General features: G+C 35.9%; 1 protein-coding gene across 2 annotated transcripts in view; it reads right to left on the bottom strand.

Annotated features, from left to right (window-relative positions):
- The window catches only part of LOC128989662 (protein quick-to-court-like), a 30,529-nt gene extending 5,157 nt beyond the window's left edge, over positions 1 to 25,372 (bottom strand). The window contains exons 1-8 of one of the 2 annotated variants that reach the window (XM_054411629.1): positions 25,256 to 25,372; positions 20,817 to 20,967; positions 17,685 to 17,942; positions 16,908 to 17,083; positions 16,137 to 16,361; positions 14,885 to 15,686; positions 3,709 to 3,807; positions 1,943 to 2,017 (exon numbers count right to left, since the gene is read on the bottom strand). In XM_054411629.1, coding sequence (XP_054267604.1) covers positions 1,943 to 2,017; positions 3,709 to 3,807; positions 14,885 to 15,686; positions 16,137 to 16,361; positions 16,908 to 17,083; positions 17,685 to 17,942; positions 20,817 to 20,966 — 1,785 coding nt within the window. In that variant the 5' untranslated portion in view covers position 20,967; positions 25,256 to 25,372. The remainder of the gene's footprint in view (positions 1 to 1,942; positions 2,018 to 3,708; positions 3,808 to 14,884; positions 15,687 to 16,136; positions 16,362 to 16,907; positions 17,084 to 17,684; positions 17,943 to 20,816; positions 20,968 to 25,255) is intronic. The other variant, XM_054411630.1, reaches the window with a different exon arrangement.
- Between the last annotated feature and the right edge of the window lie 687 nt (positions 25,373 to 26,059).

The raw sequence follows: 26,059 nt of genomic DNA on the forward strand, positions 1-26,059 counted from the left end.
TTATCACCCATTCAGTAGGCAACCAATTTACTAAAACACATTGTAAGAGGACGAGTCATCAAACATGTAGATGGCAAAAGTAATGGTCTATCTAGTGATGTGGGCCGGGTAAATACCCAGTGGGTAGGTAAATATAAATTGGGTATTCACCCCAGGCCCGGGTAAATACCCAAAAACTGGGTATTTATAAAATGTATTAAAGTTAGAGAAGATTGAGATGTTTTTTTGCAATTATTACCCTGTAAGAATAGTAAAATGATAATAAAATGAGTTAAACAAAATTTCATATGGACACTACTAGCATTTTACTTCTCGGTATAATCACCATAAATACCCAGGTCTGAGCATAAAGCATAAATACCCTGGTCGCATGGTTGCACTGGTCCTGACTACTTATAATTTTTTTTTTAAATTTCAATGATAGATAGCTGAATTTATTTTATTGAAAGTGAAGAAAAATAATTTGTAAAGTAATCGTTATTATTTAGAAAAATAGGAAAATTTAACATAGTAGTGGCCAATGTGTAAACAACTTAAGAAAATCATTAAAATTCAATCTGTAGGATGGCAGGATTTAATAATATTTTTGTTCTAGATCTTTTGTTGGTATCAATGGTATAAAAAAAACTAATTTCATAAACTTGTGATACAAATTTTTGGGGATATCGGTTTAACCGGAAAACCCGTTATCCGGACTAGCCTCGGTCCCGAGGAGTCCGGATGAGAGGGAGTCTACTGTACTTTCAGTATTCTGCCATTCTGCCTATGTCAATCAGACTCTGGGTCTGTCTAGCCTTCCAAGCCATTTACACAACACAAATTTTAACTATCATAATTTAATAGCAGTAGAAGTAGGTTTAGGTTCACTATTTCTCTGTTAGGTGTTGTCTTGATTTCATAACAAAAAAGTGCTAAATCATTCAATAAAAGGTACTAGCAAAGCTTCAAGTTACTGTAAAAGGTGTTAGACTATCCTAATTTATCATGTAATGATAACAATAACATATTTAGGGGTAAATATGAATTAATTTCAATCGATTTCATAAATACCCAAAATACCCGGGTATTTCTGGATTATGGGTATTTACCCGGGTAAATACCCAGGGTATTTACCCCGAGTTTTAAATATCCAGGTATTTTACATCACTAGGTCTATCTAGTATCTACAATAAACTAACGATTCAATGTACTAGCTACCTTGGGACACCATAGAAAGTGATTCTCTTTTCTATTTGGTTAATGTGTTTAGCTTCAAGGCTTGCGCTATGTATGCATTAATAATCTCCGATCACTTTTGCCTGTCAAATGTATCATGAATCCTCTTCTCACATTGTGTACAGTCAGAGGCTATTTTTTTACATGATTTTAGTACTCCTAGAGCAAATCCAGATGTTCAACGTAATGTTTATAATGTTGTAATATCAAAATAAATTAAAGAGAAATACTGTGCCTTGTACATAAGCTACTAGTGAATAAAACTTCAAGTCCCATCCCCTCTTGAGTTAAAAATTATTAAATGCTAATATTATTGTTGAATATAATTTAATTGGCTAAATTCAGATTAATTGTTGGTACAAAGTCTTTAAAATTCTGTTTCAGGCATCTTGTTTAAACATAAATATATATTAAATTAAAAAACTGTGTTTCCATAGATTATTTTTTTACAAATAGTTAATGAAACAAAAATCCTGAATGTCACTTTCGGTAATAATAAAGAAATACACTACACTTTTTCTCTGTTAAAACAATATTATATTTCCACAACTAAAAAAAAAAACACCAATCAAAATTGACCACACTGTCAAACATCTGGATTAGCCAAGGTTGGTACGAGGACGCTACCGCTACATTCACCACAATGTGATCAGCAGCTTCAGTCCAGGGATACGAACATCTACATCCAACACCGACGGACCAGCATGCAGACAAGTCACATACAAACCTTCCGAACAAGCTGCCAAAGCGATATCGCCTCCTTGGCGGACAGTAAATTGTACGGAGAAACAAAATCCTTATCCTGACAATCATGTTAAATGGTTAATAACAACTGATCGTTACAAGATAAATATCACAGGTCAAATGAAGCATGCAATGGTTTTTTGTAAAAAGTGTTAAAACGTGTTGTTTTTGTTAGTTGTGTTAATATGAGTAAGGAAAGTGTAAAGAAGAAAAAGATATCCTGATACTTTTCCTTGTGAGTGAATCAGAATGTTTAGAATACATTTTGTGACATCAGCTTTGATCAGAGGTGGCAACTGCTATTCACTCGTAAGAAAAACAGTATTTTTATGGGGTACTTTGTTATTACCCGGAGACCACCCTTATACAGCGCACTGTGACGGTTATGTTAGTTTTGGTTATCATAAATATGTGTGTAGGAATTTCGTCGTTTCTCAACGATACCAGATGAGTCATACTTTTACCTAATTCCCTCCAAGTAGGCCAAGGTAACGAGGAAAGTCCTAAAACATATTTATGATAACCCAACCTAACATAACTGCCGCAGCGTGTTGTATACCTACTTGGCGGAGTACATGTGGCAGCTAGCAGCGCTGATGCATTCAACTCAATCCTCACCGACATCGCTGCCTTCTGGAAGGCAGAACTTAAAGGCCGCTAATCGTAATCGTGTCAAGTTTGGACAGTAAGTCAATTAAAAGTAGGTTCTTTCCAATTATGTCATTATTTTTTGGTCTCCGGTAAATAAAACCCTCTAAAATAAGTGGCCTCCGGATAATACCAAAGTACCTTTTATGGTATACATAAAAAGTATGGCCGATTTATGCTTTTTGTGTTTTTATTCTTAACTAAAACCCTTATGAAAATAATTATGAAGTCTAAAAGTAATTGACTTATATCGATCTTTGAGATAAGTAAAACGCCTGAGAGAAAAAATGGGTGTGGAAAACTATGAGGGAAAGTGATGAGCTTGAGATAATTTAGTGAAAAATACTTTACAATATGATTATACATTTTAAGAGGTATGCAAGCTCCAATTTTAGATCAAGCTGCATTTTTCTAGACGAGCTTCTTCGGTGTACAATGAGTAGCTGTCATATACAAAATTGATTTGTCAATATTCATTACAAAATATACATTTTTTTACCTGGGTAGGTTAGCTGGGTAAGGTACTCCACCTAGCTCAATATTTCACAGGATAGGCTACATTTTATTTGTTCTTTTATATAGTTCTAGAAGGGGTTTATGTAAAATATGATATATTTTAGTTTTAAGACTTGGATTTAACTCTTGACAATATTTCTGTCATTTATACAAGTAATTCAAGAAAGAAATTAATAAATACAAGTTATAACGTAGGGTTGGCTTTAATTTTTAAGTACGCACAAGCATTATAAGAGGAGGCACCGAGTTTAAAATTAATGGCTAATTGAAAGCTATTGCTATCGTCAAAGAGACATTGCCTCGATTTCTGACTTGGTAACTGTCAACCGAACACGTGAGCTTGTATTCTAGGCTTGACTCAGCTAAAGCTGCTTGCACACCTCTAATTGGATTTTAAAAATAAATGAATTTGTCTGTTTGAAATGTAATAGAAAACTTCCGTGAACTCATGGCATGCAATTGAGTCACTATTTTCAATTCTTTCAAAACATAAACTATGAGTTCTTTCAGGCTAAACTTATGAGGGCCAAATAAAGGTTACGTCATGAGACTTGAGAATATCTAGGTTAGGTTGGCGAACATTACCTTTAAGTTGTCGAGTTCATCTTGTTTGATTCTCAACTTTTCCAGAAGATCAGGTACTAGAGAACTCTGGGAGTCGTCCTTGTGGACACTCTGAACATCCTGTTAACAATTTAAAATATTTCAATTACCAAATTGAATTGTTCAAAATAGTCTACTATAGAACCTGAATATTTTTGGTAGCTGAAACCCCTTAAAACACAGGGATTTTTAAATTAACTTGAATTTTCTAGCCCACTGGATACATGTACTGTACGGTACAAACCTCGATAGGTTTTAATTTATGAATTTTTTAAGTGTAGTCTAATGATGATAATAATAACCTTTTGTAATGTTAATGTCACTGACCAAAGAGAATTTATTGGCTGAATTGGCTTTTACAAAATATTTTATCAATGTTTATCTGAATACTTTTGTGTTCGAGCTTAATTACAAGAGTATAAAAATGAAATCTCTACAGTAAAGTTTGTTAACTTTGAAAAATCCACCATTTGACACGTTTGCTACCACAATAGCACAACATTTTTCATTCTTATAAACCAGCGACGCACATATGCGATGGCCTAGTCATCATTAAAATAGACTGACGTCGCATATTTGCGTTACATATGATAGTTGGCGTCATATGATGATTTACTATTGTTGTGGGGAATTTGTATTAATTAGAAAGCAATGTGGACTGTATTATAGTAATTTTGAATTGGATACACTAACCTTTTGTTATTAAACTGATGCGTAGACTGGGGGCCCCCTTTGATGAATCCTGAAATGCTATAATGTTGATAAGTTCACTTTTTCTCACTATATGATGTTAAAAAACACTTCAATTGTCTTTATAATAAGCTATAAGCCAGCGGTAAATATTTATGTTGGTATAGAGGTTTATGGTATTTGAAAATGTAGGAGAAAAGGCATGTTAAGTCCTCATAGCAACAGGACTTGCCCAAGAGTGTGCCACTACTCTACTGAAGGAAGGAGTTGGTCATGTGATACATATCAGTGACCAATCAGAGAGCTAGTCTTGAAACCATTGGGATTTGAAGATACTGATGCACTCTATGAGGAAAACATTTAACTATTTGAAATGGTATTTAAATGGAGATTGTGGTGAAATCAGTTACATATTATGTACATATTATTAGAGTGCATTAAAATTAAAAATTAATATAAGAATACTTAGAACAAAACAGTGTATATATTTGACATACCGGCCCCCTTGAACCGATCCGGTTCAACAGAAAAACAAGAACCATGCATGATTGAAATATGAGGAATAAAAATAAGGAAGGGGGTTGGTAGCCAGAGTTATGTTAGGTTAGTTTATAGGAAGGCGGGAAACCTTAACTACAGGTCGTGTTAAGGTTTTTGTAGATGTCTTGATTTGAACGACTCTTACAGTGCCATCTTGACCAGGAGAGGCTGAGATGATTCGACCAAGCATCCAAGCAAGAGGTGGAGTATTGTCTTCATGAATGATTACTAAGTCTCCGATCTTGAGGTTTTCTTCTGGAGTAATCCACTTAGATCGTTCTTGGAGGGTCTACAGATACTCTCTATGCCATCTATTCCATATGTGTTGAGCAAATGCGTGCACAAGTTTCCACCGTTTCAGGCGATTTACAGAGATATCCGTGAGATGAGGTTCTATTAGAGACGTCAGAGGTCCTCCTGTCAGGAAGTGTCCTGGAGTTAATGCTTCAAGGTCAGATGGGTCTGCAGAGAGTGGTGTAATAGGCCTTGAATTTAACATTGACTCAACACGAGCAATCAGTGTTAGAAACTCTTCATAGGTTAGAATTTGTGTACCTATGACTCTCTTCAAGTGGTATTTGGCACTTTTTATTGCCCGCTCCCACAAGCCTCCTTGGTGTGGAGCTCGAGGTGGTATGAAATGGAAAGTTATTTTGTTGTTCTGGGCAAACCGTTGTGTTTCAGGTTTTATCATTAGGTCTTGGAAGCATTTTTTAAGCGTTGAGGCTGTTCCAATGAAATTGGTGGCACAATCTGAATATAAATCTGATATAGTGCCTCGTCTGGCAGTAAACCTAGTTAAGGAAGCAATGAATGCATCTGCTGAAAGATCTGTGACCATCTCCAAATGTACAGCCTTTGTGGCAAAGCATATAAATAAACAGAGATAGACTTTAATTGGCTGCAGTCGACGTAAGATGTGAACCTTTACTGTAAAAGGTCCAGCATAATCCATAGCGGAAACATTGAAACAACGAGTAGCCGTAACACGTCCAGCAGGTAAGTCGCCCATTAAAGGTGCTGTCATTTTAGGCTTAGATTTGAAACATCGAATACATTTAAATATTCTGGAGCGTATAACACTTCTCTGAGACAATATCCAGTAGTTTTGCATTAACATTGCTTGAAGTAGTTGTGGTCCTGCATGTAGGTATATTTTATGAAAGAAATCAATCAGCAGGTGGACTACAAAATGGTTCTTGGGAAGCAAAATGGGATGTTTTGCACTGTACTTAAGTGGTGAATTTTTCAGTCTTCCACCAACTCGTATGATTCCTTCTTCATCTAAGAAAGGTGCAAGCCGTTGTATTTGGGTAGAACATGTTTTCTTAGCTTGAAGCGATTTGATCTCATTTGCAAAGCATTCCTTTTGCACACACCAACATATGCGATTTGTTGCACTTTCAAATTCCTGTTTGGTTAAATGAGTGGTTATTTTTGCCTTTAGCTTTAGACATTTAATAAAACGAAGAACATAAGCCATAACGTTTACAAGTTTAGACCATGAGGAATATTTACTTAAAAAATTTAGTTTAGAGTCATCGGTTGATGTTATGAGGTTGAATGTCTCTGATTTCAGTTCATTAAGAGATTCTTCAGGATCTGGGGAAAGTTTAGTTTGTGGCCATGTAATTGAGTCCCATTTAAGCCACTTAGGTCCTGACCACCAGAGCTCATGATTCATTAAAGCGGATGGTGTTAGGCCACGAGAGGCGCAATCAGCGGGGTTCTCTGCTGAGGAAACGTGTCTCCATATGCATGAAGGAGTAAGCTCTTGTATCTGAGCTACTCTATTTGCTACAAATAGTTTTAGCTTGTAAGATGGGGTGTTGATCCATGACAGAGCAATCATAGAATCTGACCACGCATTGATAGCTGTAATATGGTATTGTTTATCAAACTTATTGATGCAATAGTGAAGCAACTTGGCAAGTAAATGAGCGCCGCATAGTTCAAGCCTAGGTATTGTAGTGCGTTTAAGCGGAGCTACCTTTGATTTTGCAATCAACAAATGAGTTGAAACATTGTGATCAGAATCTTCTAACCTTAAAAAGACACATGAAGCATAGCCTGATTCACTAGCGTCTGAAAAGTCGTGTAATTGTATGTTACTGGCGTTTACCATGGGAAGGTAGCGAGGTATTTTTAGATTGTCAATTTCTGAGAGCTCACTGATAAATTGAGACCATTTCTCAGAAAGTGTCTCAGGAAGCTGAGTATCCCATTCTAACCCTAAACACCAAATGTGCTGCATTAATGCCTTTGCCCAAAAAACCAGTGGACAAATTAGCCCCATGGGGTCATAAATCTGAGCAATAAAAGAAAGAAGTGCTCTCTTTGTATGTACTCCTAAGGGTTTGGGTATAGCATAAGAAAATTTGTCTGTTTGTGGTATCCATTTTAAGCCAAGGACACTGTGACAAGGTTGATCAGTGCTTCGAAGCATGAGGGGAGTTTCACGATGATCCAGCGGAACATTTTCAAGAAGTTTTTCATTATTAGAAGACCATTTTCGTAGCTGAAATCCTCCTTTGAGTAGTAAATCGATAACATCTTGTTGTAAGTCAAGGGCTTCATTTAAAGTGTCACAACCTAACAAAGCGTCATCAACATAGATTTGATCTTGCAGAGCTTTGGCTGCCAGCGGATGGTTATCACCTTCATCGGCCATTAGCTGTTGGATAACACGATTGGCTAAATATGGACTTGAACTCATGCCGTATGTAACCGTGGTTAACTGATACACTTTGATCGGATGAAAGGGCTCTTCTCTCCAGTAAATCAATTGAAATTTTCTATCATCTTCATGAATTAATATCTGCCTAAACATTTGTTTTATGTCACATGTGAAGACATATTTATGTTGTCGAAAGCGAAAAATTATATCAGTGGGATCGTTATGCAGTTTTGGGCCTTGGTGTTGTAAGCTGTTAAGCGAGATTCCAGTAGAAGTTGGGACCGAACTGTTAAAAACCACTCTTAGCTTGTCTCCTTTAAAAACACCATGATGAGGTAGGAAGAAGTGAGGTTCGTCTGAGGGCGGAATTGATTCACAAATTTCCATATGACCAGAAGTCTCATAATCTTGCATGAATTCAACATATTTCACCTTGAAGTCTGGTTGAGCAGCAAATTTATTTTCAAGTGAGTTAAACATACGTTTAGCTACAGGTGCTGAAAGACCCAATTTCTGAGGGGATTCCTTAAACAGTAAACGACAGATATATCTACCGGTATTGTCACGTGAGTGTGAGTTTAGGAAATGTTTTTCACACTCTGCATCAGTTGGCGAAATTTTCAAAGTTTGAGGCGGTTCTTCAATTGACCAGAATCGTTGAAGAGTAGCATGAAGATCTAAGTCGTTAGTTGAGAGAAGAGTGGATATTCCACTAAATTGAAGCGGTTGATTGGAGGGAGCAATAGGTGCGGCACCAAGCACAACAAAGCCAAAAATTGTTCTCATAATGAAGGGTAAATTTTCTCCCATACTTACAGGCAGCTCAAGTAAAGTTTGAGGGAATAGATCCGCTCCTATCAATAAATCAATGGGACCTGGCAAGTCAAAGGTTGGATCGGCTAGCATGTATTTTTTCAGTTGAGCTTTGATGAAGGGTGAGAGTTGAACTCGAGGCAGGTTACTTGTAATCTGATCAAGAATAAGAACAGGATGAGAAGAGGCCAAATTTGACCCACTGAGGGAAGAGATATTCAGATGTGTGAAACCTTTAGGCTTTATGTTAGCCACAGAAATTCCTTTGATATCAGGGACGCCAACAGCAGAGCGTTTTACATTTAATATATTTGCACAACTTTCTGAAATAAGTGTGGTTTGTGAGGCGCTATCCAAAACAGCACGCAAAACGAGACCGTTTCCTTTGTGAGTAGAAACTTTCACTAAAGCGGTTGCAAGCAATACAGTATTATTCTGAGTACGAGCCAAACCCATAAGAGTATTCGATTGATTGACATGATCAGGGGACTTAACATTACTTGTACAGGGATCAGTGTTTGCTTCATTCAATCTTGTTTGAGCCTGGTCAAAATGCAGGAGAGTATGATGTCGTTTTGAGCAAGTAAGACAAGTCTGTTTAGATTTACACATTTTAGGTTTGTGCATACCAAAACAGTTTACACATAAGTCTTTACTCTTAATGAAGTCAAACCTGTCTTTAGTATTAATGCCCCCAAATTTAGGACATTTGAATACTATGTGAGTAGTAGCGGAGCAATAAATACATTTAAGCATTCGATCTTTGTCGTTAGACGACAACAATACAACATTAGCCCTATTAGTTTTAGCCTTATTTGCAAAATTAGATTTGATTGGGTGGTTGCTCTTATTTTCATTTGGTGAAAATGTTTTGTTCGAAACAGAAGCTAACTCCGCAGCCTCCTCTTGTGTACATTTATTTTCCAAGAAATGAATTAATTCATTGATAGTAGGGACCTTTTTTGAGTCATTACGTGAGTGCTCAAACTTAGTGCGGAGAGCAGAATCAAATTTACGCAAAATATGCGTTGTCAAAAGCAAACTTTCATTAGCAATATCATGACCAAGAGTTTTTAAGGCCTGGTAGTTTTCATTGTAAACTGAGAGAAATTTCCGCAATTGTTTGACAGTAGGCCTAGTAAGTTGAGGCAAATCTAAGATATTGTTAGTATGAAGAGTGATTAGCAACCTTGTATTGTGGTATCTATCTATCAGCGATTGCCATGCTATAGCATAGTTTGCAGCGTTAAGAGGCAAAGATTTCACCAAACTCAATGGCTCATCTGAAAGACAGGATAGCAAATATGTAAATTTTTCTATGTTACTGAGTGACTCATTAGTATGAACTGCATTTTCAAATATGCTATGAAATGACATCCACTGGTCTGGTTGACCAGAGAATTTACCTAAATCCAATGAAGGCAATTTTATTGTCGGAGGTACAGCCACAGCTTGTGCTGTTGAACTAGCGGTGGACTGATTCAATTGCTCAGATACTGCAGGTGTAGGTATTAATGTGCTACATAAGCTACTAATATTTATGTACAGGTCAGATATTTTATCTTGAAGTTCGGTTACCTTTTCATCTACGATGTCTTCAGGTAGGGGAGTTGTAGAGAACAACTTATTAACAATTTTTTCAAATTCAGCATGTTTTTGAGAAGCTGCAGTTGAAAGTAACTTTATTCTATTTATTTGTTGATCATTTAAAGATTCAAGGGCTTGAACAGTACTTAATGTTGTAACTTGCTTGTCGATACTACTAAGTCTTTGTTCAATAAGTTGACTTTGCTTGACAAAAGATAAAAATCTCATTTTGGAATAGAATAGTCAAACACACAATAAAACTCAAAAAGTCTGTATAAACTCCACCTTGGAATTTATAAATTAAAGTTATTTCTTCACTAGAAATTTCAATAACTTATTTTACAAAGTATTTGCAATATAAAATCACACTAAATTATTTACATTTTAATTTTCTTTCCAGAAGTTCCAGAAGTATCATTTAATACAATAATGATCAATCGACAATATTACTGTACAAAGCAATCAGCTGTTTTCGTGATAGATGAGAATCAATAACATTTGTAGATAATCAGAACAAGGAAAGGAAGGATATTTATTTCTGGCTACACAATGAATATCCTGGAATGCAAACAGAATGCTGAGAGGGGAAGGGGGGTATGTCTGCTAGAGATAAGGCTCATGAAATGGCTGATATATAATCATGAATATTTAAATTGGACATGAAACTAGACTTTCACTTTTGTGCATGTTTGGAAATGAAATATGAAAAATCATCAAACTTAAATATGTTTGATTTTGAAAATATATAGTACAATGTCCTATGATTTAAAAAAATCAATAAAACAACACTGGCTTATTTAATAAATGTTCACAAATTATAAAAATGTGTTTGTGATAAAATAAAAAATGTATTTCACAATGAAATTAAATCTTAACAATTCTTTAAATATTTCCAACGCACTGAGTTTATCCGTCCGGCTTGAAGTACCAAAAATGTGGGGAATTTGTATTAATTAGAAAGCAATGTGGACTGTATTATAGTAATTTTGAATTGGATACACTAACCTTTTGTTATTAAACTGATGCGTAGACTGGGGGCCCCCTTTGATGAATCCTGAAATGCTATAATGTTGATAAGTTCACTTTTTCTCACTATATGATGTTAAAAAACACTTCAATTGTCTTTATAATAAGCTATAAGCCAGCGGTAAATATTTATGTTGGTATAGAGGTTTATGGTATTTGAAAATGTAGGAGAAAAGGCATGTTAAGTCCTCATAGCAACAGGACTTGCCCAAGAGTGTGCCACTACTCTACTGAAGGAAGGAGTTGGTCATGTGATACATATCAGTGACCAATCAGAGAGCTAGTCTTGAAACCATTGGGATTTGAAGATACTGATGCACTCTATGAGGAAAACATTTAACTATTTGAAATGGTATTTAAATGGAGATTGTGGTGAAATCAGTTACATATTATGTACATATTATTAGAGTGCATTAAAATTAAAAATTAATATAAGAATACTTAGAACAAAACAGTGTATATATTTGACAATTGTAATAAAACGTTACTAGGTGGCGTTCGCAGAGGCATCCACAAAATTGAGCGGAGTCATCAAGGTTTCATATTATATTGTTTTTGTCTTACTGCAGTAAAAACAGTATTTTTTCATGCATGCGCTGCGGGTCTAAAGTAGCATTTTTAATATTTAGGGAGTAAAAATCGTTTTTAGCCTCTATGGAGTAAAAATCAGTTGTTGTCAACTCAGTTGTAAATTTCGATTGTAAACGATTGCATGTATCGAAAATATGTATCGATTTGTGCTTCGTAATCATTTTAACATATTACAGTCTACAGTCTCTTCCCGTAGCATTTTAGCATTGCAGATACATTAATCCATTCCCAAACTCAACACTGCTCACCTTTACTACTTCCTTCACCACACCCTACGTCGTGGACCTGTTTCCCTCTCTTCCCATAGCATTTTAGGATTGCCGATACATTAATTAAATTGCCAAAGACAGTTCCCACACTCTGCGCTGTTAGCCTTACTACTTCCTTCACCATTTACTACGTCTCCTTCCTACTGGCCTGTTTCCTTCCTTTCTCATAGCATTTAAGTATTACAAATTCATTTATCCATCTGCTCAAACGGTTCCCCCACTCTGCACTGCCAGCCTTTACTACTTCCTTCACCACTTACGTCGTGGACCTGTATTCATCGCTTTCCATAGCATTTTAGTATTTTAGATACGTTAATCTAATTGCAACAAACATCCCCACTGTCCGTACTGCTAGACTTTACTACTTCTTTCACAATTTCCTATGTCTTGGGCATGCTTCCATCCCTTCTCATAGCATTTCAGCATTGCAGATACATTAAAACTGCTACAAACGGTTTCCAGTTCCCACACTCCACACTGCTCACCTTACTACTTCTTTCACCTGTTCCTACGTCGCGGATCTGTTTCCCTCTCTTCCCATAGCATTTTAAGATTGCAGATACCTGAATCTAATCGTCATAAACAGATCCCACACTCCGAACAGCTCGCCTTTACTACTTCCTTCGCCACTTCCCACATCGCGGACCTGTTTCCCTCCCTTTCCGTAGCATTTTAGGAACGTTGTGACCTTAATCTAATCGTCATAAACAGTTTCCATACTCCAGACTGTTCACCTTTACTACTTCCTTAACCTCTTCATACGTCACGAACCTCAAGCTAGTGTCGTCATTTGATTATAGTACCTGGGGACCGAGCTTTGCTCGGGGAAAATCATTTCACTCTGAGTGAAATGCTTCAGAGTGCTTTCAGTTCACTCTGAAAGCACCGTAGTATTGGAGATGCATAAATCCACACATCTACATCCTACACAATTTCCTACGTCATGGATCTGTTTCCCTCCATTCCATTGCATTTAAAGATTGCAGATACCTTAATCTAATCGTCATAAACAGTTCCCACACTCCGGACTACTCGCCTTTACTACTTCCTTCACCACTTCCTACGTCGCGGACCTGTTTTCCTCCCTTCCCATAGCATTTTAGGATTGCAAATACCTTAATCTAATCGTCATAAACAGTTCCCACACTCCGGACAGCTCACCTTGATTACTTCCTTCATCACTTCCTACGTTGCGGACCTGTTTTCCTCCCTTCCCGTAGCATTTTAGGTTTGCTGATACCATAATCTAATTGTCGTAAACATTTCAAACACTCCGGACAACTCGCCTTGACTACTTCCTTCACCACTTCCTACGTCGCGGACCTATTTTCCTCCCTTTCCATAGCATTTTAGAATTGCAAATACCTTAATCTAATCGTCATAAACAGTCCCCACACTCCGGACAGCTCACCTTGACTACTTCCTTCATCACTTTCTACGTCGCGGACCTGTTTTCCTCCCTTCCCGTAGCATTTTAGGTTTGCTTATACCTTAATCTAATTGTCATAAACATTTCCAACACTCCGGACAACTCGCCTAGACTACTTCCTTCACCACTTCCTACGTCGCGGACCTATTTTCCTCCCTTTCCATAGCATTTTAGGATTGCAAATACCTTAATCTAATCATCATAAACAGTTCCCACGCTCCAGACAGCTCGCCTTGACTACTTCCTTCACCACTTCTTACGTCACGGACCTGTTTCCCTCCCTTCCCATAGCATTTTAGGATTGCCCATACCCTTATCTAATCGCCATAAACAGTTCCCTCACTCCTGACAGCTCGCCTTGACTACTTCCTTCACCACTTCCTACGTCACGGACCTGTTTCCCTCCCTTCCTATTGCACTTAAAGATTGCAGATACCTTATTCTAATCGTCATAAACAGTTCCCGCACTCCGGACTACTCGCCTTGACTACTTCCTTCACCACTTCCTACGTCGCGGACCTGTTTTCCTCCCTTTCCATAGCATTTTAGGATTGCAGATACCCTAATCTTATCGTCATAAACAGTCCCCACACTCCGGACTGCTCGCATTTACTACCTCCTTCATCACTTCCTACGTCACGGACCTGTTTCCCTCTATTCCCATAGCATTTTATGATTGCCTATACTACTTCCTTCACTACTTCCTACGTCACGGACCTGTTTCCTTCCCTTCCCATAGCATTTTAGGATTGCAGATACCTTAATGAATTCGTCATAAACAGATTCTAGACTTCGCACTGCTACCCTTGACTACAATGTATCGAGTAATCTTAAGTATAATCTTTGCTCAATATTAACAAGTGATGTTTTTCCTTTTGTACTGTATTTGTAATTTCCTAGTATACTGTGGGTAGTTGGCTTATTATGAGCACATGCTAAAACTTCAAATCTTTTGTTTACTTTTTACTTGTTATTTAATTCAGCCAACATGGTTACCTAGCAACCCATAAGACTAATGTTAAAAAATGTGATTTTCAGTTTCATTTTTCTACGGATTCCTGAGAGACTTTTTTAACGCCATATAGATGTTGGCACTCACCGATATGGTCTTTATCACCATGCAAAATTTGAAAACGATTGATTCAGCCGTCTAGGAGGAGTTTGCGTATTACGAAATGCATAAAAGTCGACGTATAAGAGCTTCGCTCGCTTCGCTCGCTCCGCTCAATTAGCCTACATTGATTTTTGATTTGTTTCATTATAAGCGTTGTACACTACAATTCAGGAAAAGGCATTTTTGTGCAATTAATTTTGTTTTTTGACAATTTACCATTGTATTAAAACGTCATTATCCTATGTAGCTTTTATATTTGTTCAATTATAAACTATTTTTGAAAAATATATATGTTGGTCCGTGGCAATGACCGGGGCGTCGCATATATGCGACACTTGGTAGCGAATGTGTTAAAAGTAGGCTACTACTCAGTTCTGTTAATACAAAGCCAAAAATCAACACCTAAATAAATATTTACTTACATCACTATCCAACATTTTTGCAGCCTGAATTCCTTTCTGGTAGAGTTGTACATAAATGTCTTTTTCTTTCTGCTGTTGCTCTTCCATCTGTCTGAATTTTTCTGCATAAGCTTCAATTTGTTTTTTCAGTTCAACATTTTCTGCCAAGACGTTGGTTTGGTCAGCTTGTTTGCTGCTCTCTGCCTCTATAGTCTCTTGTATAATTCCGTTGCACAAACTTTCTGTGTGACTAATGCCTTCTAAATGGTCTCCATTGAGATTATTGCAGTCTTTGTACATACTCTCCTGCATATTGGCCAATACCCTGGTCAATTCCTCCTGCTTGTTTCGTAACTGTATATTTTCTTCACTCAACTCTTGCATATTGGCCAATACTTTAGTTAATTCCTCATGCTTATTTCTTAACTGTGTGTTTTCTCCACTCATCTCCTGCACTTTGACCAATAACCTAGCTAATTCCTCTTGCTGGTTTCCAAACTGTGTATTTTCTTCACTCTTCTCCTGCATATTGGCCAATACTTTGGTCAATTCCTCTTTCTTGTTATGTAACTGTGTATTCTCTTCCCTCAACTGGTCAAGATTCACCTTTGTCGCCACCAACTCCTCCTTGACATTATTCAAACTGGCTAATTCGGCGACCAATAATTGTTTATCACAAGACAGAGTTTGGTTTAGGTTTTCTAGTTCCGTTATTCTCGCTACGTAATTGTGATTAGATCCGTTCTCGAGATTATCATTCAGCTTTTCAAGCTCGTGAAGTTTTTCTTTACAGTCTTCATAAAGGGGCCTCAGAGCGTAGTACCTAAACAATCATAAATATTATTGTCTATTCTTCTTTGAAACTAATAAATATTTTTCATTTTTTGTTTCAGAGACTTAATTTACTATAGGTTAACAAATTTGCTAAACCTAAACTACAATTACATCACTTTTTTTGTTTTAAATCTTAACGTATATTAATATGCCAGATGGCTGATGCTAGAATCCATAGAATAATATTGGAATGAAAAGCAGTGCTTGATAAAACAGTCTTTTCTGCCCAAATGAAAAATGTCTTACCATAGGATAGCACTATACCATTCACCACTAAAACCACTGCTGCTAGAGCTGATTACAAGATATGTAAAAAAATGTATTTTATATTCAATCGTATTAGTTGTAGGCCTAACAAGACCTGCAAAATTTGTGAAAATTATGAGGAACGTCTAAAAACATAAATGGTGGTCAAGCAGTAAAATTTATCAACATTTACCTATCATTCACATCAGTTATACGCTGTAGGAGAGAGTCGACTTTGTCGTTGTGTTTCTCCTTCAATTCTCTAATCTCGTCTTGATGTTGCCGATGTAGAGATTCCAGGGTGGACTCCAGAGTCTTTATCTGATTGATGTAAGTCTGAAGATTTTGGGACGAGTTGAGATCTTCAAAATGTCCCGAGTCTGTCAACGACGGGATCAGAGGCGGCGAGGAAGAATACCTGTGAATCAGAATGTCTACTAATTTAACGAATCTTTCCATGTGAATACTAAAAGGCAAATACACAGATTTTAGTTTAAAACGTTTTAGTACAAATCTGACACTTACATATAGGACAATTTGGTAGTTTTTAAGTAAAATAAATATTCTCTCATAACATGGAACAAAAAGTTAAATGTATCCTCTCAGTCAGCAAGCAGTGGTGGGGCGGGAACTTGTGGGAACCGTTCCCAATCGGCTTTTTCCAACAAAACTAAATTGTAATAGGATTTTTGTTTTCTCTGAGACAATGGTAAGCGTTGCTGTACTGGAAAGTGTAAGAATACACCACTGCTTGTGAATTTTAATAGTCACAACTTTTGCTAATCTTATCAAAGTGGGTGTGTGAGGGAATTCCCACTTCTTCAATGACAAAATATTTCAAGGCTTATAACATACTAAAATGTTATCATTAGTAGCTACTTATGAATGCATCTCCACTCAGTAGATCTTGGTTGGAATGTTATAAGTTATTTTAACAACTACAGCAGCAAGGAAGGCAGCTTACCCAGGTGTCCGTGGTTGCTGAGCGTCTCCCCCTCCGCTACTTTGTTCCACTGCCACCTCCTCCCCCTCGCCACCACTGTCAGCCTTCAGTAGTTTCAACTCCAACACCTCCTTGGTCAGCCGCTGAATCTCTCTATCTTTGTCTGCTAGCTCTTCTTGTGCCTCTTTCAACAGGTTCTATAAAGCACAGGGGAAATTTAAAATGAGTCAAGCAGGATTTAAATCTATCATGAGTTTTCTTACACAAAAAGTAAACAAAAGACACAATAATATTCTTCTTCAGTGTTTTTGACGATAACTCTAGATAGACTAATAATAATCTAATCAATATGAAAGGTGTGAGTTCATAATAATGCTATCGAATATTACAAAAGCTTTGTATAGTTAATAATAACAAATTTACTATTCAATACTTTATCTATGTGTAAAGGCAGGGTTTGATTTAAGGTAATGGAATTGGTCGATGGTCACCCTAGAGACAGTTTTTAAGCTATTTAAAAATTGTTTTTTAGAAGAATTTTTAAGTACTGATACTGAATATTATTCAACTGATTTTGTCCAACTAAAGCACAATAGTCTATTGATTAGAGGGAATCAAAGAGGACGGATGAAGTGGAGAAACCATAGCTTTTGCTAGATTTCAATTCTAGTAGGTATCTCAAATTCTAGAAATCAAGCACAGTGCAGAGACAAAGCCTGAAATTTCTTCTCAAACATTTTCCAACAAAGAAAGCTCAGTAGAAAAGTAAACTTAAAGATCCACCAGCTTAACACCTACTCTGAGTTTGCGGATGGTGCGGTTGGTCCGCTGCGTAGGTGTGAGGTAGTCGTCAGTCTCCATGGAGTGGGGGGAGCAGTGGTACACGTAGCGTTTGCTGCGGCCGCTGTACGTGGTGCCGTTGCGTGCAAAGTGTGCATGATCACACTGAGACATATTGCTGCACACGCTTGCCCCGCTGACACTGCTGAAGCTCTGTACGGAGGCAGCATCGTCCTCCAGGTCATGACTGAAGGACGTCGCAGTGTTAAGCGATTGCTACAATCAAACATTACTATAACAGTTGGATTTAATATATTCTATTTAATTCTCTTTCATGAGTAAGATAACTTGTAAAATTTTTTATTTAAATTGATTTTAGAAGATTGCCATTTAAGTCTCTTTTAAGACAGTACAGTAGAACCTCTTTAATCCGAACCCCCGTAATCCGAACGTCCCCTAATCCGAAGCCCTCATTGCTGTTCTCTATACACAGAACAGTAGTTCTTCATTGGATACTGTATTTATAGGTATACGCACCGTAATTGTTTCTATTGAAATGTACCACAATATTTATTCCCTATGTTTACTACTGTAATAGTGTAATAAACAATAATGTAAACAATGTATAATAGTGTAATGTGTGTTTATAAACACTGTATTTTACTTTATAGGCCTAAAGCATTTTTCACTTTTCCCTGGCTATTGTTATGTAAAAACAACAACATGTTCTGTAATCCGAACTATTCAATAGTCCGAACTACCCCCGGTCCCAATTAGTTCGGATTAAAGAGGTTTAACTGTAGTATATTTCATCACTATAGCCTCAAGAAAAGGTTTTTGATACAACATGTTTGACTAAAACATCTTTGCCACCTATCTACCCAGGAAACAGGCAGACTGAATAATCTTTTTCTGGATGTTTTATCAGTAAAGGGATTTAGGATTTTATATTTAAAATATGATAGGAATTACATGCCTTAAGATCCTATCTATTGAACCAATATGTATAAAAAACACATCTCCACTCTTTCCATCAGAACAAGGTTTATGAACTCAATACAAATCTTAAAAAATTTGTACAAGAGTAATAGATATAGCCTATTTATTTATTTACACAATTATTTTGAGTAAAAGCGCAAGTTGTTTGAATAGTTACAGAAAATCTACAGGAAGTGAAATCAGAATGCAACTAACTGCAGAATTATCAGTAATCCACTTCTTAATTAGCATGTTTCTCCTCCAGCGTCCGGTTTATGAGGTTGGATGCCTTTGAATAATGAACGATCTATTCAACAGAGCATGAAAAATTCCGCAGTACTCTCCATACTAGTGTGGCTTTTACAATTGAAACTGATTGGAATTTTATCCTATCGACCTCATTAATTAACGTTGACTATAGTACAAGATCAATAAACAACTAAGGCCTTTTATTTCTAACACATATTTAAATAGTTACCTAATTCAGGATATTTCTTAGGTCGTAATATTATAATATTAAATAACTGATATAAGACAAAATTTAGATTTTAAGTTTAATCAGTTTGAAAAGTTTGAATGCAGTATTTTTCTATAGAGGTTTTTTTCATTCATTGTAAAAAAAAGAAGACAAGTATCTTTTTCCGTCTTCTTAAAGTATGCCAACTTGTCTTTGAATCTGAAGAATTCAAACTTCTATTGAATCACCTAATAAAAAAACCGAGTCCTTCTTAAAAATTGAATCCAAAATATTAAAAATTTAAATCTAATCATCCTTACAGTATGAAAAGTTGGTAATTTATTTAGACCTATGATGTAGGCCTACTATTTTTCGGGTTTTATTATTTCCTTAAACATAATATTAGCTTATATTAGGCCCTGAGATTTGTTTACAATAATGTACCTACAATCATTAACACACAACACCATGGAAAGATGAGAGACTGTGTTTATAATCTGTAAAAATACAGTTGCTAAAGGACTGATCCGACCATCAAAAACCAACAGTAAACCTAATTTGAATTGCAAATTAATCCAATTCACTTTTAAAAACTTCATCCTTGTCCACAGTTTACGAACAATGAACTTGTTTGAAGCATTGCAAATTTGTGAATCTAAATTCCACTTGCAACAATACATTGAAATGAAATAATATTTATTTCCCATTGATTTTATACATACATTGTATTTTTTTACTCACAAATAATACAGCAAAAGCAAACACAGATGAAAGTATATGACATTTTGTTCTCCACACAACTTATTTAGCTAAGAAAAGTCATATATTGTAGGAATAAAGTGAACAAAAATGTAAAAAAACCTCCTATAACCAAGAAAAAAGTGTGCATAGGTACTAGAGTCGCGATAAGCATTAATTTATGGGAAATCGAAAAATTTTTAAGGAAAAAAATTTAATAATTCGTATAAAAATTCCTACATTTTTAAAATCATGTAGTTCTTTGAACTGAATTTTCAGCGTGAACGATAAAAACACTTGTTATATAAATTGGAGTAATTAATAAAAATCTGGTGAAAGATTCATGGGGAGAGTTAGAGAGTGTATGAGTCAGTCAGTGAAGGTTGTGTATCAGTGATTATGTAATGTATTGGCAGGGCTACTAAAAAAACCAAGGGCGTCAGATCATAAAGAGTTGATTCCTTTCTCTGATTTAGACAATAGTTTAACCTTAAGTTTCTCATCAAAACAAGCTAGAAATTTTGCCCCTAATAAATGTAAGTCTACTACTATTAACTTATATTTGGAAGAAACCATATAAGCTACAGTATGCTAAGATGGAATATACAGTAGAGTCCTGCAAACTCGGCACTCGATAACCCGGCAGTCTGGATAACTCGGCCATCACCTGGCTCAGAAAATTAGTGATATTTTGAGTCCGAGTTAAACATGGACTCAAGCCAGCTCAAGTAAAATCATTCACAACTCGTACCAAGGATTTTTTATACTATATCTGATGACTTAATACTGACTTGTAATTTGTAATAGAAAAAAGGAGGTTAAAGAGCTTAAAATATGTATTGTCCTTATAACCTGGCATTTCACTAACTCTGCACCCTTCCAGTCCATATTACGCCAAGTTTTTGGGACTCTACTGTACAACTTTTTTATCCTCACCAACAAAGATTTTGCTTTCTAAACTATAGAACACCACTTACTAAACTGCGGTGCCTGTTCAACACGGGTCTGTGGCTGGTATTGCTCCGATGTTCTTGAATGGGTGGGCAGCCGCCCAGCCGCATAGAGCCTGAGCGTCGAAGGGGAGACGGGCTCATCACTGGTATTCGACTTTCTGACTTACTGTTCATTCTGAAACGTACCAACGCAATTGGATCTCTAGCACCATATTTTAAGATAACTTTTCACTAAACCTTAGACCATTAAACATTAGTTCAGTTACATTGCAGTTAACCTTCCATCGGGCGCATCACAGAAGTTACCTCCGGGTCACTACATTTTTCGTTATAAAAACCATCATTTTTGTTTGGCAGGGCTGTAGCCAGCCGTACCTCACGCACCTCTTTCAGGGAATCGGTTTTGGCTACTTTTACCCCTTTCCCAGTTGTCAGTCGAACTTGGTGAGTGGTTCGCGTCACTACTGGAAGTAGCTTCCGTGAGCGCCCTATGATGTAACAGGTTTCCTGCAGCCTAGTTCCGTATGCGCCCTTGTGTTTGACTTTATTTTGTGATATTATGGAATGGATGAAGAAGAACGAATTGCGCGATTGTTGGCTAGAGTTGAAAGGGAGGACAGGGAACAACATTTAGTGGAAAGCCCTGCGAGTGAGTTACTTCAGGACATTTTTTTCTCGAGAAAAAGCGCTTTGACAAAATAAGTTGTCCTTGTGAAATGATTTTTTTCATAAGACCATAGGGGTTTTTATGTCATACAATAATGCAATTTTTGTCAAAGAGCTTTGACAAAATGAGTTGTACCTATAACAAATGATTTTTTTTGTTTCTGTTTTTATGTCATATACACTATAGCAATTTTTTTCTCATTTTATACCGGATAGTAAGTTACTACTGTATCCAGGCCTATGTACAAAAAGTAAGTCTTTTTTATCCAAAGAACTTACGAATTCTTATTGTTTATAGGCTAACATTTTCTATTTTTTTTTGCGAATTTCCCATATAGGGAATTAAGCTATTACCGTAGGTCTCATGGTAAGACCTGGATCCAGGACCGATTTACTTTTTCGTTTTGATGTCCCCAGAGGCCAAAAACATCATCCGTTCAAATTCATAGGACTTTTACCTATGTGTCCGTTAGCACGATAAAGCAAAAGTGATCTGATTTTAATGAAATTTGGTACAAACGTTTAAACCTACATTTATACAAACAAGTTCGCCAACCAGCATGATCGGACCATGGGAACGTGGTTTTATGGGGGGATTTATGGGTTTAAAAAATGAGTTTTTCTCATTTTTCACCCTCAAAACATTAAATTTCCCAATTTCTCTCTAGACCATTTTGAAAGGTTAAAAACCAAATAATTTAGTATATTGAAGTGTTTTTGTATAGTTATTGGTTACGGAGAAAAAAATTTTAAATTTTAAATTTCAATGTTATTTTTATGGAGAATAAATAAACTGTTGTAGTTTGCTTCTTTATGAATATCTTTTGATCAAACTTGGCAAGTTTATTTATTATATATAATTGAAAATTAAACCAGGCAAATGGAAATTCGCTTAGTCTTCAGGTTTACTGTGGCGGGGGTATATATACAACTTAATTAATAAACTTAGTGTAATAGCTTATAAAAAATGTTTTCCTACATTTTTATTGATACCTATTAAAATGTTTTTTACTCGTCATTGTATAGTTTGTTTACTCCCGTAGGTAACTTTCATGAGCACCCTTTGTTGTTTGCAAATACGGGGAAGGTAACTTAAAAAATGTTTTTTGTCCAAATGGTAATAGTATGGGATAAAATAAATAAATAGGCCTAGCAGCCTAAACGTATGCCAAATTTGATCAACATAACTTATATCTAACTTATACCTAATCAAGCAAATACAAAAGTGTTCTTTTTCTCAAAAAGAATAACTTAACATAGTTGAATGTTTTAGGCCTACAGGGGTAGACTTTCATAAGTGGGGCCAAAAACAACCAAATGAAAATATCGTATAGATTATTTCATTCATTAGGGTAACCTAACTAAGTTAAGTTATCCAAACTTGATACAACCTATCGAATGAAATATTCGATATATCAATCGATAAGTTATTTTCATTCGGTTGTTTTTAAGTTTTAAAAAAACTAAGTTATAAAAGTCTAGGCCTACCTATGTACCCGCCTACAGTATTTTTTAATTTTCTCTGTGGCCTTTAATCTTAAAACAACCCTTTAATGTACCCGGTACAAAATTCTTTGCTTTTTAAGCTCTACACAATGGCCGTACCGTATTAAAAATCGGGGATGTTTATGTTTTGAGGGTAAAATTCTGAAAAATTTTTTAAATTTCAAAGCCACATAACTTAACCCTGTTCCCATGACTCGATCTTGCTAGTTCGCCACCTCGTTCAAGTTTATTCCGCCCTACACCTTCAAGCCAAATTTAATTAAATTTGTTCCAAAATTACTCGAGTTAAAAGTTATCGCGTTCACAGACACACCCCTCTTGGGCCTATGCCTACATACAAATTTGAACGAATAATGTTTTTAAGTTAAATAGCCTTTGAGGACATTAAGTAATAAGGTACACTTCCGTATCCGTCGTCAAAAACAAAAATGAAAGATTATTTCAAAACTCTTTATTTGAATGTAAGTAGGCCTAAGTTAATAGGCTAATTATTGAGCGGAGCGAAGCGAAGCTCTTATACTACACTCCTGCTTTTGTTTTACAAATACTCCTCCTGAACGGCTGAAGCGATCTGCACAAAATTTTGCACAATCATAGTAACCAACCATGGGAAGGTATAAATCTGAAATGGTACAAATCGGACCACAGGGCTTTTCCCTACGTGAATTTAAAATTTTGGAAATTTAACATGGGCCTTATGGGTTAATTGGTTGCCATGACATTATTTGCGAGATAATAAAAAGGTAAACAAGAGTCGCAACATATGTTAGTCAACGAATCATCTAAATAGTACATTACAAATACCGTACAGAGAAAAAGGGAATAACGATCGGATTAATATCATTGAGCATAATTTATTACAAAATGAATAACTAATAATAATTAGTGTTGCCTGAATAAGGCTGATGCACCATTAATTTAATCGAAATAGTCATTCCATTTACGTGAACCAAATATATAGTCCTACAATTGAATTTGTTTACTGCAAGTAGAAAATCCATTGACGTAAACCAGACGTACCATTGACTTATAGCAGTGGATATAGCAGATAGGCACTTCATTTAGGTGAATCAAATGAACCATTGCTTTGGATCCTGCAAGTAGTCAATTAATTCATTTACGTGAACCAAAATGCCATTGAGTTTGGATACTGCAAATATACATTCCATTTAAATAAACCTGAAGTAAGCCTACCATTGGCTTTGGATACTGCAAAAAGGCATCTTATTTGTGTGAACCAAATCGACCATTGACTTTGGATACTGCAAGTAGATTTCTTATTTATGTGAAGCAGGTGTATCATTGATTCATGATACTGGAAGAAAACAATTTACGTGAACCAAATGTACTATTAAGTTTAGATACTGCAAGTACACAATTCGTTTACGTGAACCAGACGTCATTGGCTTTAGAACCTGTAAATATACATTCCACTTAAGTGAACCACGCGTATCATTGACTTTGGATGCTGCAAATAGGCATTTTATTTATGCGAACCAAATTACATATGTAGTGTTTATGTAGTAGACATTTAATATACGAGAACCAGATGAAACATAGACTTTGGTTCCTGTAAGTAGACAATTCATTTACGTGAACCAGACTTATAATTGGATTTGAATACTGCAAATAGTCATTCCATTTATGTAAATCAAATAGATTATCGACATTGGATACTGCAAGTATTTAATCTCAATTACGAGAAACAGATGTGCCGTTGACTTTAGAAAAGTATTGGATTAATATGCTAGCTCCGTCCGCTCAATAATGCAAGCAGACAACTGCATTGTACACCTAGTTATTTACTAGGCTACGGTACCTAATGAGAATGTGGAAATTGTTACAGTCAAAAGAGAATTGAAGAATAAAACAATTATTTAGCAAAAAGAGCATTCTCACTATAGCCAAGGCCTAGTAACTTAGTAAATGTAGCCTAAATCTCTTGAAGACTAACTTAGGTATGGGTAAAATAAACTCTTCCATTGGAAGAATTATTAGACTAGGCTGCTAATTTAAAACCAGACATGACTTTTAAAACTGAAAATTGTTCTTAATTAAAAACATCATTCTAAAATTAAAATTTAACAAAATTAGTGTGAATTTTTAAAAGTGAATGTGCAGTCAATAAATTGCATTAGTCCCCTATTGCTATTATAAACAAACCCCTTGACAGTGAGCGCTGTCATTACTGTAAGTCTACCCTTACGAAAACATGACAGAAATTTCAATATTAATATAAACGTTCCTTGTGGTATATTCGTTAAAAAAATGAAGTTAAAAATGTAACATACCTGATTACATAAATGTATGAACCTTAATGGAAAGAGATTTCGATTTCGCAAATAACTCTAGGTACACAACAAAACTAAAAATATTCTTATTTCATGGTCTACTTTCCAAGCTGCCGTAGTGCCGTGGCACAGTTAATTTATCAGCTGACCTGGACGGACAGGATAAAAACAAAACAAAACACAACACAACAAAACTACTCGGAAATATGGTCAACGCCTGATATATCAGTTATATTTTGTACGGGTTTTTTAGTATTAGGTATTATACTATAGATAGTGTTTTAATTCGTTGGTAAACAAATCAATCGCAATTTAAAAATTAAAAAGATGATTCAATAAAACTAAATGTGCATGTGCTCAATCGCATCCAAATTTCACTGAAATAATATGTACAGTTGTTGACTCTGCATTTTTAACCACTTCCTTTACACTGCTTTGTAAATTGTAAGTAGGGTAAACCACTGGACTGGATTGTGGGTAAAGTGGCAACGCCAGAGAGAACATTGTAATAATTGCGTTGAAGAAAAAGGCCATCAAACATATCGATTATGGAAAATACGTCCAATTCGTACCAACTTAGTCTAGTTACGTAAAAAAGTACAGTAGAACCTCAATAAGAAGACCATCGATGACAAGTCAGATTACAAGTGTCATTTTCAAATCCCCTATGGAATTTAGTTTACCCCTAATCTAATCACACGTTGTAAAAAACCTCGTTAATAAGTCAACCTTGGTAAACATAAGTCTTACTTATCCTCATGAGAGTATTTATATCAAGGTTCTACCATATAAACAACACAGCCC

The sequence above is a fragment of the Macrosteles quadrilineatus genome, unplaced genomic scaffold (genome assembly GCF_028750875.1).
Source record: "Macrosteles quadrilineatus isolate MER2022 unplaced genomic scaffold, UCM_ALF_1.0 Scaffold_3__2_contigs__length_128488019, whole genome shotgun sequence".
NCBI classification, from domain to species: Eukaryota; Metazoa; Arthropoda; class Insecta; order Hemiptera; family Cicadellidae; genus Macrosteles; species Macrosteles quadrilineatus.